General features: G+C 49.6%; 1 protein-coding gene and 1 long non-coding RNA gene across 8 annotated transcripts in view; one reads left to right on the top strand and one right to left on the bottom strand.

Moving 5' to 3' along the window:
- The window catches only part of herc2 (HECT and RLD domain containing E3 ubiquitin protein ligase 2), a 69,342-nt gene that overhangs the window by 10,495 nt on the left and 46,078 nt on the right, over positions 1-12,769 (top strand). For 6 of the 7 annotated variants that reach the window (XM_060066252.1, XM_060066251.1, XM_060066250.1 and 3 more), the window contains 20 exons: positions 126-230; positions 1,029-1,200; positions 1,627-1,800; positions 2,659-2,847; positions 3,364-3,515; positions 3,996-4,153; positions 4,776-4,889; positions 5,280-5,531; positions 5,999-6,192; positions 6,428-6,628; positions 7,194-7,422; positions 8,003-8,127; positions 8,449-8,627; positions 8,899-9,083; positions 9,430-9,585; positions 10,162-10,347; positions 11,043-11,219; positions 11,344-11,447; positions 11,823-11,973; positions 12,384-12,598. In XM_060066252.1, coding sequence (XP_059922235.1) covers positions 126-230; positions 1,029-1,200; positions 1,627-1,800; positions 2,659-2,847; positions 3,364-3,515; positions 3,996-4,153; positions 4,776-4,889; positions 5,280-5,531; positions 5,999-6,192; positions 6,428-6,628; positions 7,194-7,422; positions 8,003-8,127; positions 8,449-8,627; positions 8,899-9,083; positions 9,430-9,585; positions 10,162-10,347; positions 11,043-11,219; positions 11,344-11,447; positions 11,823-11,973; positions 12,384-12,598 — 3,418 coding nt within the window. The remainder of the gene's footprint in view (positions 1-125; positions 231-1,028; positions 1,201-1,626; positions 1,801-2,658; positions 2,848-3,363; positions 3,516-3,995; positions 4,154-4,775; positions 4,890-5,279; positions 5,532-5,998; positions 6,193-6,427; positions 6,629-7,193; positions 7,423-8,002; positions 8,128-8,448; positions 8,628-8,898; positions 9,084-9,429; positions 9,586-10,161; positions 10,348-11,042; positions 11,220-11,343; positions 11,448-11,822; positions 11,974-12,383; positions 12,599-12,769) is intronic. The other variant, XM_060066253.1, reaches the window with a different exon arrangement.
- Positions 136-1,135, bottom strand: LOC132468531 (uncharacterized). The gene is made up of 3 exons (XR_009528239.1): positions 1,002-1,135; positions 374-646; positions 136-274 (listed from the first exon to the last, which is right to left on the bottom strand). It is a non-coding gene; the product is annotated as an uncharacterized LOC132468531 (long non-coding RNA).

Below are 12,769 nucleotides of genomic sequence, written 5' to 3'. Positions count from 1 at the left end.
CAGCGTGCTAGAATACAGCGCCGCGTACTTCAGTGCACTTCCAAATACTTTTTTCTTTCATTCAGTCATTGTGGTGATATGTGTGTAACCTGTGGGTCATGTGTTCTGATGCCGCGGGGAACCAGTGATGTCCATGGAAGTGCCAGTGCCAAAGGCAACATTCCCCTGCAGGACCAGCACCTTGCTTTGGCTATACTCCTGGAGCTGGCTGTACAGAGGGGGACCCTCAGGTAGGGCTCCGTTCTACCCTGCTGCGTAAAGGGGCCCTGTTTCACTACCAGGTGCCATGTTGAGATGGTGATCCATTTCAAAGTAAAAGCCTTTTAAAAAAATCTATCGCTTTGTGATGTCACAAGTAGGAGCGGACGCTTACCTATTTCGGATGTGAGCCATTATAAGCCGTTTCAAAATCGTCCGCTTTTGTGACATCACAACTGGAGTCGAGTGTCCAATCCCGCGTGGTGATGTGACCTCTTGCTGCCCGATGCTACATAGATACGCCCACATTGTGTTGTCACACTAATACATGGCGAGTGACATCGCATGGCTCTTATCCGAACCAATCAGGACAGGAGAACACGCTGTTGTAGTCATACTCATGTGGCCAGCGGTCCAGCTGTCACTGTGGTCCAATAGACAGTACTCGCTATAAAGAGAACATAAAACTTTCAGTGTGGTTCCCGAAGTAAAAATCCCGTACATTTTCTCCATAGAGGTTTTTATTACAGTCATTATGTCGTAAGCATCCAAGGTATACTTTCAACCAGCCGTTAAATTGTGAAACGAGTATATGCTCCTGTAGAAACTTCTTTTTTTTTTTTTTCATAAAACAAATATTTCATGGATATTACTACGGCTTCGAACGGCTTGGTTCAAGCCTTAAAACTCTTTATACAGTATAACGATTTTACGAAAAAAAGAATGGGAAAGCTACTTCCGGAACCAGAGCTGTTCGAATGCGGGGTGGTCACCGTTGCGCTGGATTAGGGGCGGCTCCTTACCTTCCTCTGGGTCCCACCGTCCTCCAGCCAGCTGCTGTCGGCGGTGCTGCTGCTGCTGCGGCTGTGGGGCAACGGCACGCGGGAGATGGACAACGAGCGCTCCACGCAGGGCACCAGCGCCCCACTGCTGCCCCTCCTCCAGCGCTTCCAGAGCATTCACAACAACAAGGAGGAGCCCATACCCGACGACCAGCCAGAGGTACGCGGCGAACACAAGGGTAGTGTCGCGCTCAGGGTGTAAAGTTCTGTTTGGATTTGGACGAAAAAAAACACGCCATCAATGAATCACCCGTCAATGCAAACAAACTACAGAGGAGCTGACATAAACCTTGTTAACAAAAAAAGTTGGTTAACACAGTCAGGAAGTGTAACTGATTGATTGTTTGCACTTTAATATTCCTCAAGGGGGAAATTATTTTGCCACTACACACGACAACATACATCAACAGGACAGTACAAACATCAAGACAGGGCGCAGCACAACATACACTACAGCGACAAATAAATAGGTATGCACCACATAGACACTGAAGGCACAACGATCGCAGCAATAGCACCAAAATAAATCACGACGTCGTACATGGTCCACAGCTCCTATTAAAGAGTCTGACCTCCTATCCTCAAGATCCTGACGGCGCCGCTGAGCCCCAACGAGTGCTTCCTGCGCTACCTGACGCTGCCCCAGGACAACGAGCTGGCCATCGACCTACGGCAGACCGCCGTGGTCATCATGGCCCACCTGGACCGCCTGGCCGCGCCCTGCAGCCCCCCCCACTGCAGCTCACCCACCTCGCACAAGGTATGCACCGAGCCCACGGCGCTGGGGGTCATACCCACAATGCATTGCTTCGCGTCCCGATTTCTCTCTCTCTCGCCCTGTTGATTGATACAGTCTGCAATGTTCACTGTTTCTGTGAGAAACGAAACAAAGTCATTGTAATATCGCACACTTGGTTTTTTATCACCATGTATGCATTCAACACGCGAATGAGGCAGTACTCTCTAGTGTTTGAAAATAGCTGAGCACGACGGTGCTCCTTTAACTAGTCCCAAATAGAAAACGTGTTAATTGGAATGTGTGAATTGAAGGTCGATGAACATGTTGTTGTTTTTTGTTTTTTTTTGTGCTAAATAAGCAATCGGGCCAGTTGGGGCTTGTTTTCAGTAATGCTGTCAGGGATAAATCCTCGGCAGCTCTAGGGCTGCGGTGTTCCTTCCTGTCGGCTATCTGATCTGCTCCCCGCCCATGTGACTGGAGAAAGCGGTTATCAGAGTGAACATGTCAACAAGCCTAATGGCTCCAAAGCACACCGTTTACCACATGAACAATCCCATGAAGTGATCTTTACTTGTAAAGAAGGCGTGTGCTGTCTTAATTCATTTAAATACGTATATGGGTCAAAGTGTGTCTCCTCACAAGGCATACTATCTGTGACAAACTTTATAATCATTATTCACAATAATAAATATCATATTATGTACAATACATGCTACACAATATAATACACAATTATTCTGAATAAGGAAGAATACTGTAAATACCCACGATACACAAGAATCATATCATCATCATCATCATCATCATAAATCACAAGCATCATCCTCATACCAACAACCACAGCCCCATCCAACCCTCCGTATTGTCCACGGGCCACAGGGAACCCTGCAGGAGGTGATCGCCTGGGGCCTGCTGGGCTGGAAGCTGTACGCCAACGTGAACGGACCCATCCAGTGCAAGGCGCTGTCCAGCGTCGGCGTGGCCCAGGTCGTGTGCTCGGAGAAGGGCTTCCTCGTCCTGTCCAGCAGCGGCGCCGTCTATACCCAGAACTACAAGAGCACCACTCTGGTGCGTTCAGCCCCCCCTGGGGGATAAGTGTTCCTGTTGTTGATGGCTCATGAGGGGCTGCCTTGTGTGGAAGCCACTGGACACATGAGTGCCGGGTCGTTAACACAAAGGCTCTCTTTCAGGGTCTGGTGGCGGTGGGTGTTGATGTGTGTCGAACTGAGTATCAAACGCTGATATTAAAGGGGAAACGTGAGAGATGGACTTGGCATACCGCAAAAGAAATCCCAGTAACCATGACACGTATTAAAGCGCATGGTGATTGACGCATAAGACATCCTAACGTACTTTGTTGGCAATTGTTTTAACATTTCATCCGGCTATATGGCAAAAAGCAAATCTAAAGAAAAGAAGAAGAATGCTTCATCCTCATTGTAGAGTCATATTTTGCATTCTGGATGGCAGCAGGAAATGTACTATTTATTTGGTATCTTTTGTTTTGGAAAATCTTCCCATGTCAGTAGTCTGTTTTAATTCATCCGTTCATTAAATAATAACCAGATTAAAATGGGTTCCTAGGCCCCAATGCTGGTGCACACGCTGAGCTCCAGGAAGATGATGAAGCTGGCTGCCCATCCAGACGGCCAGCACTACCTGGCCCTGTCGTCCAACGGAGAGGTCTTCTCCTGGGGCTGTGGGGACGGAGGACGCCTGGGACATGGAGACACCACGTAAGGCGCCAGCATGGAAGGGAAACGCTGTGACGTTATGTTAAAGGACACGAACATCAGCTCAATTTTACTAATGAGTTACGGCACTGTTAGATTTATTCTCTGCCTTTTGTTGTTATTGCTTGTGTAGAACATCAGCTCTTACAGGCAGGGTAGTCTACTGGCTAGGCTTTATTGTAATACGCTCAGGCAAAAGGTTCTGGATTCCAACCCCAATGTCACCAGTCTGACTAGGCATCCTCGAGCAAGATGACCCCCTACCTGTACCTTAATAAGGGGTATCATCTGAGCCATTACAAGCTATTTCAACACCGAGCCTTTTGTGACATCACAAATGGCAGTATCCACTCAAACAACCCCTAGCACTGAAACACGGACGGCGACATGCTCACATCAAACCCTGGGTTGCCAAGCAACAGACCGCCACCGCGGTCACTGTGATAACGGTCACTGTGATAACGGTCATCCGCGGTTCTCCAGGTACCTGGAGGAGCCGGCCATGATCGCGACGTTCAACGGGAAGCAGGCGGGGAAGCAGGTGGTGCAGATCGCCTGCGGGAGCACCTACAGCGCCGCCGTCACGGCCGACGGCGAGCTCTTCACCTGGGGCCGCGGGAACTACGGCCGCCTGGGCCACGGTGAGCCCCCCCGTCCCCCCGTCCCCCCCGTCGAACGCCTTCACTCTCTTCCCTCTCGCACGCCGTCACATAGTCAACACGTTCTGATCTCGTCTTTGGCCATATGGTCACTCCACGTGTCCATATGGCCAAAGATGACATCAGAATGTGTTGACTATGTTGATTGGTTTCAATGGTTTGTTTGGTAACCAAACAAGTGGGATGAGAAGTAAGCTGATATTGCGGAGAGAATGATGAAATTAAGAACTAACTCATAACCAATGAACAACAAGGTGGAAGATAAGACAGAGAAAGCATAATATAATTACAAAATAGGAAAAATACAAAAAGCAAAATAAGCACAAATGTGTATTTTCATGAACTACATAGCCGTTTGCAGAGTGGTACACTTTGCCCATCCACACAGCAACGCCAGCATATTCAGATTCAACCACTGGTATTGTTGCTTGTCACCCCCTAATGTGTATGGAAGGTCAAAATGTCTATAAACCTTTTTGTTTACGTGTAGTGTGTCCTCAGACATGTACAGTGCTCTATGTGATCGCTGAATTCTATAGATCTATATTTGATAGAATGTTCTGGGTCCTAACCATGGGTTTCTTGCTGTCTGGTTGTTGTCCAGGCTCCAGTGAGGACCAGACCACCCCCATGCTGGTTACGGCTCTGAAGGGGCTGAAGGTTCTGGACGTGGCGTGTGGAAGTGGCGATGCCCAAACGCTGGCGGTGACGGAGAACGGTGAGAAAAACAACACCAAGTACCAATAGGAGAAGCAAACTATCTGATGTGAATGAACAGATGATAAACTCAAGCTAGGGTAGGCCATTTGGAGAAACGAGCCAGAATGAGCTAAAAAGTATCCAACTGAAGAAATTAGATCAACGTTAGTTCATCAAGACATCGATTGTTTATCTACCTCATGTATCATCCTATTGCCCTGAGACAAACGTTGGTTCATCAATACATCCTTAGTTAATCTACTTCCTGAATCACCCTAGTGCCCTGAGACCAACATTGGTTCATTAAGACGTCGATAGTTAATCTACTTCCTGTATCATCTAATTGCCCCGATACAACCGTAGGTTCATTAAAACACTGTTGGTTAATCTCCTTCCTGTGCGGTCCCAGGCCAGGTGTGGTCATGGGGGGACGGGGACTACGGTAAGCTGGGTCGCGGAGGCAGCGATGGCTGCAAGACCCCTAAGCTGGTGGAGAAGCTGCAGGACCTGGATATCGAGAAGGTGTGCTGCGGCAGCCAGTTCTCCGTGGCGCTCACCAAGGAGGGCCAGGTGTACACCTGGGGGAAGGGAGACAACCAGCGCCTGGGCCACGGCACAGACGAACACGTCCGCTACCCCAAGCTACTGGACAGTTTACATGGTACGCTTTACTACATTTTGCCATTTTGGAAGACACTTTCATCGTAAATGACTTGCGAGTGAGCCAGTGTGTAAACTTGGTTAAAAAATGAAAGGTTGGTAAAACGTTGTATTCATTATAATATTTCATTAGTTTTACTGTTACAACATGCTTTCACAGACACAGCATTAAATTGCGCTGTGGAGTCTGAGTCTACAACAGACAAAAGCCACTTTGGGGTTTGCTGCCATCTGTTGTTCAAATCGGACTCATGACAGAATTATTTTCTTTTGAGTATACATTTTACTGACGTTACACAAAAAGAGTTTATCTTTATGTATATTTTAAAATGCACCTTTCTCTACCATATAAAATGAATTCGGATCGTGTGCCTCAAAGCGCACACTGTCATCAAGGCCTTACAAATCAATGTAATGCAGGCCCACAAGCCTTTTTCAGTTGTCTGACCCATGTCCTCTCGTCTTCAGGGAAGAAGGTGGTGGACGTGGCGGTGGGCTCCACACACTGCCTGGCCCTGACGGACGACGGGGAGGTCCACAGCTGGGGGAGCAACGACAAGATGCAGCACTTTGACACGCTGTTCTCCAACAAGAAGCAGCCCAAGGCTCTGCCCGGCCTCAACTCCAAGCACATCGTCGGCATCTCCTGTGGACCCGGACAGGTATGACGTCGGCCTCTTCAGACCTGTTGACACAAAGCCAAGCCCTAGACAGACCTATAGACACAAAACCTCTACAGACGGCCTCTACAGACCTATAGACACAAAGCCTCTACAGACCTATAGACACACTGCCTATACAGGCAGACCTATAGATGGACAGCCTCTACAGATGGTCTCTACAGGCGCACAGCCTGCATTGGCCGATGGGTTACTAGTGTTCTCTGTTGTCGTGCAGAGCTTCGCGTGGTCGTCGTGCTCCGAGTGGTCGGTGGGCCAGCGCGTGCCCTTCGTGGTGGACGTGTGCCCCATGACCTTTGAGCAGCTGGACCTGCTCCTGCGGCAGGTCAGCGAGGGCATGGACGGCAGCTCCGATTGGCCGCCGCCCCAGGAGAAGGAGTGCATGGTGGTGGCCGCCCTCAACCTCCTGCGCCTACAGGTAGGGTCGCGGGGTTAACGTTGTGTAACACGATGCAAGATGACCCCTGACCCCCTAGCTGCTCATTAATGGCTTTATCTGTGTTCACACAAAGCGGCTACGACATAGTTATATATGTCATTACATATATATATATAATAGTTTACTAGACTAAGAGATTAGGTTTACGGTTAGAAACGCAGAAACATAGGAGTTAAATGTTCGGAAGAGTAAATAATGAATACCTTCTGTTGCAGTAGCAACTCTGCACTCTGTCCAATGTTGTTGTATGTCTGATAACTTCCCTGTGTAGCACTTTTTTGTACTTGTGCTTTTATAATGATTCCCAGCCTCACCTGTAAGTTCATTTTAGATAAATGTGTCTACAAAAGTATTTGTGAAATTAATGAATAGGCAAAAATGGAAACGATAAGTTCAGTACACAATCACCCCATCTTTAACATGGTGTGTGTGTGTGTGTGTGTGTGTGTGTGTGTGTGTGTGTGTGTGTGTGTGTGTGTGTGTGTGTGTGTGTGTGTGTGTGTGTGTGTGTGTGTGTGTGTGTGTGTGTGTGTGTCTCCTCCAGCTCCACGCGGCCATCAGTAACCAGGTGGACCCCGAGGAGCTGGGCCTGGGGCTGGGCAGCGGGCTGCTGAACAACCTCAAGCAGACGGTGGTGATGCTGGCCAGCAACGCGGGGGTGCTGAACACGGTGCAGGCCGCCGCCCAGGCCGTCCTCCAGAGCGGCTGGTCCGTCCTGCTCCCCACCGCCGAGGAGAGAGCCCGGGCGCTGTCCTCCCTGCTGCCCAATGCTGGTGGGTGGGGAGCGGGGGGGACCTCAGTGGCATTGGGGGTGGGGGTGGTGGTGGTGGTGGTGGCGATGGTTATAGTTATAGCTAAAGTTTCCCCGTTTCAAATCACAACTCAAAACACATCTATTTGTCCCAAAACTGCATATTCCATCTGATCCCAATTGCTATGTCTCCTACTATTATTATTACCGGTATATTTTCTTATTGTTGCTTCTTTTCAATGACTTTTTTGTATCGTTGTATGGCGCCCTTGCCGAGAAAGGCGCCTACAAATTAGATTTATTATTATAAAGTAGAACCAGAATGTATTCTGAAAATAAGTAAAAAATATATATAAATTGAAATTAGATAAGTAGCTCCTCATCATCTCAACTTATCAACATCCTATCTTATTTCATATTATTTGATCTTGTCTTATTTCATCTCGCCCTATCTCATTTATTTCTTATTTAATTAAAAAATATCTTGCTTCAAATATCACCTTATCTCCTCTAAAGCTAAAAGGATATGAACATGTGGGGAGGGGAGCACAGGGTGCGGTCTGGTGACTGCTGAACTCAGTGTGTCCCTGATTCCTCCGTAGCGTCTGGGAACGAGGTGAGCGTGAGCCCCGGCCGCCGCTTCATGATCGACCTGCTGGTCAGCAGCCTGATGGCTGACGGGGGTCTGGAGTCTGCCCTGAACGCCGCCATCACCGCGGAGATACAGGTACACCCCACGGGTACTCATGCAGTTCATTCGGCCTGCGTGGGTTTATCTTTATTTACGAAGCGTGCCACATAACTGTCAGCATGCAGTCGTTACACCCTCAGTCAATTACGGAGGGAGGGAACATCAGATAAAGATAAAAACACAAAAAGAGGATGTTATGCTAACCAAAACAAACCCAACTGCCAAACCAACATTATCCTCTTTTGAAGATCAGTTCGCTACTGAACTCACACGCTCCGTCCCCTTCTCCTTCCTCAACCTCCTCCTGCTAACCATTCCACCAAAACATCTCCCTCCCTTTGTTGTTTCTCCCACCAGGACATCGAGGCCAAGAAGGAGGCACAGAAGGAGAAGGAGATCGACGAGCAGGAGGCCAACGCCTCCTCCATGCAGCGCTGTCGCGCCCTGCTGGACAAAGACCTCATCAACACGGGCATCTACGAGTCGGCCGGCAAGCAGAGTCTGCCGCTCGTGCAGCTGGTCCAGCAGCTCCTCAGGTACTGCCCGCACGAATCAACGCTGCAATCGTCACTTCATTGACGCGGTTGGAATTTTTCTCACTGCAGTTGTTGCATACAGGATGCAACGCATCCTGTATGCAACAACTGCAGTGAGACAAATTCCAAAATTGGCGCGGCAGTATATCATCCTAACCAAGATCTAGGTTAGGTGGCTGTGACCCCTGTGACCGGGGGAAGGTTCCGGACGACTATGAACCGGAAGTTAATTTGAACCCTGGTTGTGCCTCCACCACCACCACCACCACAGGAACATGGCGTCCCAGACCATCTCCAGGCTGAAGGACGTGGCCCGCCGTATCTCCACCTGCCAGGAGGCGGAGCAGGTGAGCAAGGAGCGCTCGGCCTCGCTGGACCTGCTGCTGCGCTTCCAGAGGCTGCTGGTCAGCAAGCTGTACCTGGGGGTGAACGGCACCGAGACCCTCAACGGATACAGTAAGAGCTTCTTCACCCCCCCCTCTCTGTCCTGTCTGTTTGGATGTCCTGTGTACGCTCACTGTATGACGTGGAATATAGAGCATGATTCAACACTAATAATATTACAATATATCTATAAAATAAGACCAGCATGCCTGTATCTACTGTCTCGCCCACCTCTTTACTCTGTGGTAGTCTTTATCAATAAGGTTATCCCCCTGGTGGCTCCATGAGTCCTATTCAGTCGATTATTTGATAATTTAAGCGTGAGCTCTGAGTCGTTAAGGTTTTTTGTGTGCATATTTTGTTAGTGGTCAGTGTTTTTCGGAGCTCCAACTTGTATTTGTGAATGTGTGTGTTGCAGACCCGGAGCTGCTGGGCGTGGGCTCCCTGCTGAAGAAGTACATCTCCCTGCTGTGCACTCACATGGGCGACATCCTGCCCGTGGCCACCAGCATCGCCTCCACCGGACACAGACACTTTGCTGAGGTGTCCCGGGTCATCGAAGGAGATCTGACCGGTACTTTTACCTTTTCATCCATTTATTCGTGCCACCATTCATCCATGAAGGAGTGTATTCAATCATAAATGCTACATGCCATTTTGTGGACACAGTTATCCAAAGTGTCTTAATATACTATGAGTGCATCGATTCTTAGAGGGTCCTCCAGTGGGAAATGAACCCGTAACTCTGGCAGTGTGAAGCCATGATTTACCAGTTGAAACAGCACTCATTAATTTATTGATTTATGTAACTTTTTACTTGCTTTTGTAGGTTATCTATTTAGTTGCTTTTGTGTATTTATCGGCACTGTAACACTTCATGCGTTTCCACTACCGACTATTTGGGCTGGGACTCAAACACTTTGGCTCTCTAAGCCTGTATGCATTTCCACATTATAAGCAGCATTGTATGCATGCATTAGCACCAAACCAGGAAAAACCAGACCATAATGTTAATGGAATGGGGCTCACGGCTAGCCCCAGTCCATTAACACAGGTTGCATGCTGTGAGCTTTCTAGGCGTGCTGCTCCCTGAGCTGGTGGTGTCCGTGGTGCTGGTTCAGTAACATTACCCCTGTTGTGTGGTCTCCAGGGGTCCTGCTCCCTGAGCTGGTGGTCTCCGTGGTGCTCCTCCTCACCATGGACGCGGGGCTGCTGCAGGAGACGGGCTCCATCCCCCTGCTGGCGGGGTTGTTGGAGCCCCTGGACCGCTACAACCACCTGGCCCCCGGACACGAGAGGGACGACCACGAGGACCTGGCCTGGCCCGGCATCATGGGTAAAGCAGAGGGGGCCGTGGTCCCCGAGCTGGGGGGGGGGGGGGTTGTTGTCAGGGCAACGTGTTAGGTGATGAGGCCATCACAGTGGGGCAGGGGGTCGTCACGGTAACGTGATGGGTGATGAGACTATCACAGTGGGGCAGGGGGTCGTCACGGTAACTCGATAGGTGATGAGGCTATCGCAGTGGGGCAGGGGGTCGTCACGGTAACTTGATAGGTGATGAGGCTATCGCAGTGGGGCAGGGGGTCGTCACGGTAATGTGATAAGGTGATGAGGCTATCGCAGTGGGGCAGGGGGTCGTCATGGTAACGTGATGGGTGATGAGGCTATCGCAGTGGGTCGTCGGGGAATCGGCAGTGAGGCGAGATATAGTGGAGGTTTAACTTTCACATTTATTAATTAAGTCATCAAAGAACATCCAAAAGGATGATGTTATTATGTACTTTAAGACGGGCAAAGAAAATGTTACGATGATTTCATAACGGTCTATAGATTAAGAGGACACTAGGTGTTGTGTCTCTAGCTTGGGTCAAGGGTGTTTGTGTTGTAGTAACTACCTTGGAACTAACTGTCTTGGAAAGCGCCAGTGTGTGTGAATGTTACTTGCTTGGCTCCCATGTGTTGTGTCGTGTTGTTTAGTTACTGTGGAGCAGCATGTGTTTGAATGTAACTAGCGTGGCTCTGCTGTGGCAGGCTCGTTCTTTACAGGTCAGAGCTCCAAGAACAACGAGGAGGTGTCCCTCATCCGCAAGGCCGACCTGGAGAACCACAACAAAGACGGCGGCTTCTGGACAGTCATCGACGGCAAAGTGTACGACATCAAGGACTTCCAGGCACAGTCTCAGTCGCTGGCCGGGAACAGCATTCTGGGTACATTTAGAGGCATTTAAAACATATTTTAAACCGGGCTGATGTGTCCTTTTCAAAAGGTCATTCGACACCGTCATGACCTCACTCTGACGTCACACATGTGTTGTTTTCTTCCTGGTTGCAGCCCAGTTTGCCACGGAGGATCCTGTGGTTGCATTGGACGCGGCGCTGCAGTTTGAGGACACTAGGGAGTCCATGCAGGCCTTCTGCGTGGGCCAGTACGTGGAGGTATGGAGCCGCCCGGTACTGGGCTGGATGTAACTAGACCGGGGGGGACGTTGGGATAGGAGACTGGACATTTTGTTGATTGGATCCGTTTTTTTGAAGGTTATTTTATACGTTTTTAAAATAACCCTCCTAGGTTCGTCCGTAACATTAATGCCGTCAAGATCGAGTTGATATGTTCCTTTCGAAAGCCATTGTGATCAAAGGGCCTCCATGACATCACCAATACTTTTTAAACTAAATACATGTCAGATTATATCTACTTGATATACTGCAGGTGTGTCCAGCCCAGACCATGATCTAAAGCAGTAGTAACATTAGCTCTGGTACAGTAGGGCTCTCTTCCTCTGTGGTGTCGTGACGTGCTCCTCTCCACAGCCCAACCAGGAGACGGTGACCACGCCGGACCTCAGCAGCCTGTCGTCCCCCCTCATCGACACGGAGAGGAACCTGGGCCTCCTGCTGGGCCTCCACGCCTCCTTCCTGGCCATGAGCACCCCCCTCTCCACCATAGAGATAGAGTGTGCCAGTAAGACCGCCTCCATCCCACAGGGACCACAATGGAAATCAGCCTTCAGGCATTATTGTGGCATCCCTCACTATTTATGTTATTTTTTTTAATGTATGACACAGAGTGCTATTCATATCAATCAATCAATCGACCAACCAAACCATTCTCCTAGTGCAGCCAAATTCCAACGAAATGTTGGACTATTGACTTTTTCTTCAGAATCGGACCACCACAAATCCTGGACCAATGACGTCATTTGCCCACCTTTTCTCCTCAAACGGAGTTGATGTTAAAGAATGTCTTTTTTTGGATCCGATGCAACCTAATTCTATTTGTGGTTGAGACACCCTGCTAACTATCTAGTTGGTCTCTTATCTCCCCGTTAGCCTCAACACGTTGTCTCTCCCCCCCCCCCCCCCCCCCCCCAGAGTGGCTCCAGTCGTCCATCTTCTCGGGGGGTCTGCAGACCAGCCAGATCCACTACAACTACAACGAGGAGAAGGACGAGGACCACTGCACCTCCCCCGGGACCCCCTCCCCCGACAAGGCCAAGCTGTACTCCCGCAAGCTGACCCTCAGCGACCACGCCCAGCCCTTCCTCCAGGCCATCGCCGACAACAACACCCCCGACCACACCGTCAAGGTCAGGGGTCGCTGCTTTAGGACATCACCTCCGCCTTGAGGTCAAAGGTCACGGCTTTAAACCGTGACCTCCTCCTCTGGGTCAGTGGGCACTGGTTTAGTACATGACCTCGCCCTGGAGGTCAGAGGTCGTTTTAGGGTCCTGACTCCAAAACACAATCTGGGGGTTAAA

Source organism: Gadus macrocephalus, chromosome 12 (assembly GCF_031168955.1).
Source record: "Gadus macrocephalus chromosome 12, ASM3116895v1".
Lineage (NCBI taxonomy): Eukaryota > Metazoa > Chordata > Actinopteri > Gadiformes > Gadidae > Gadus > Gadus macrocephalus.
Note: the sequence above shows the minus strand (reverse complement) of the source record. Positions and strands in the feature narration are given on the sequence as shown.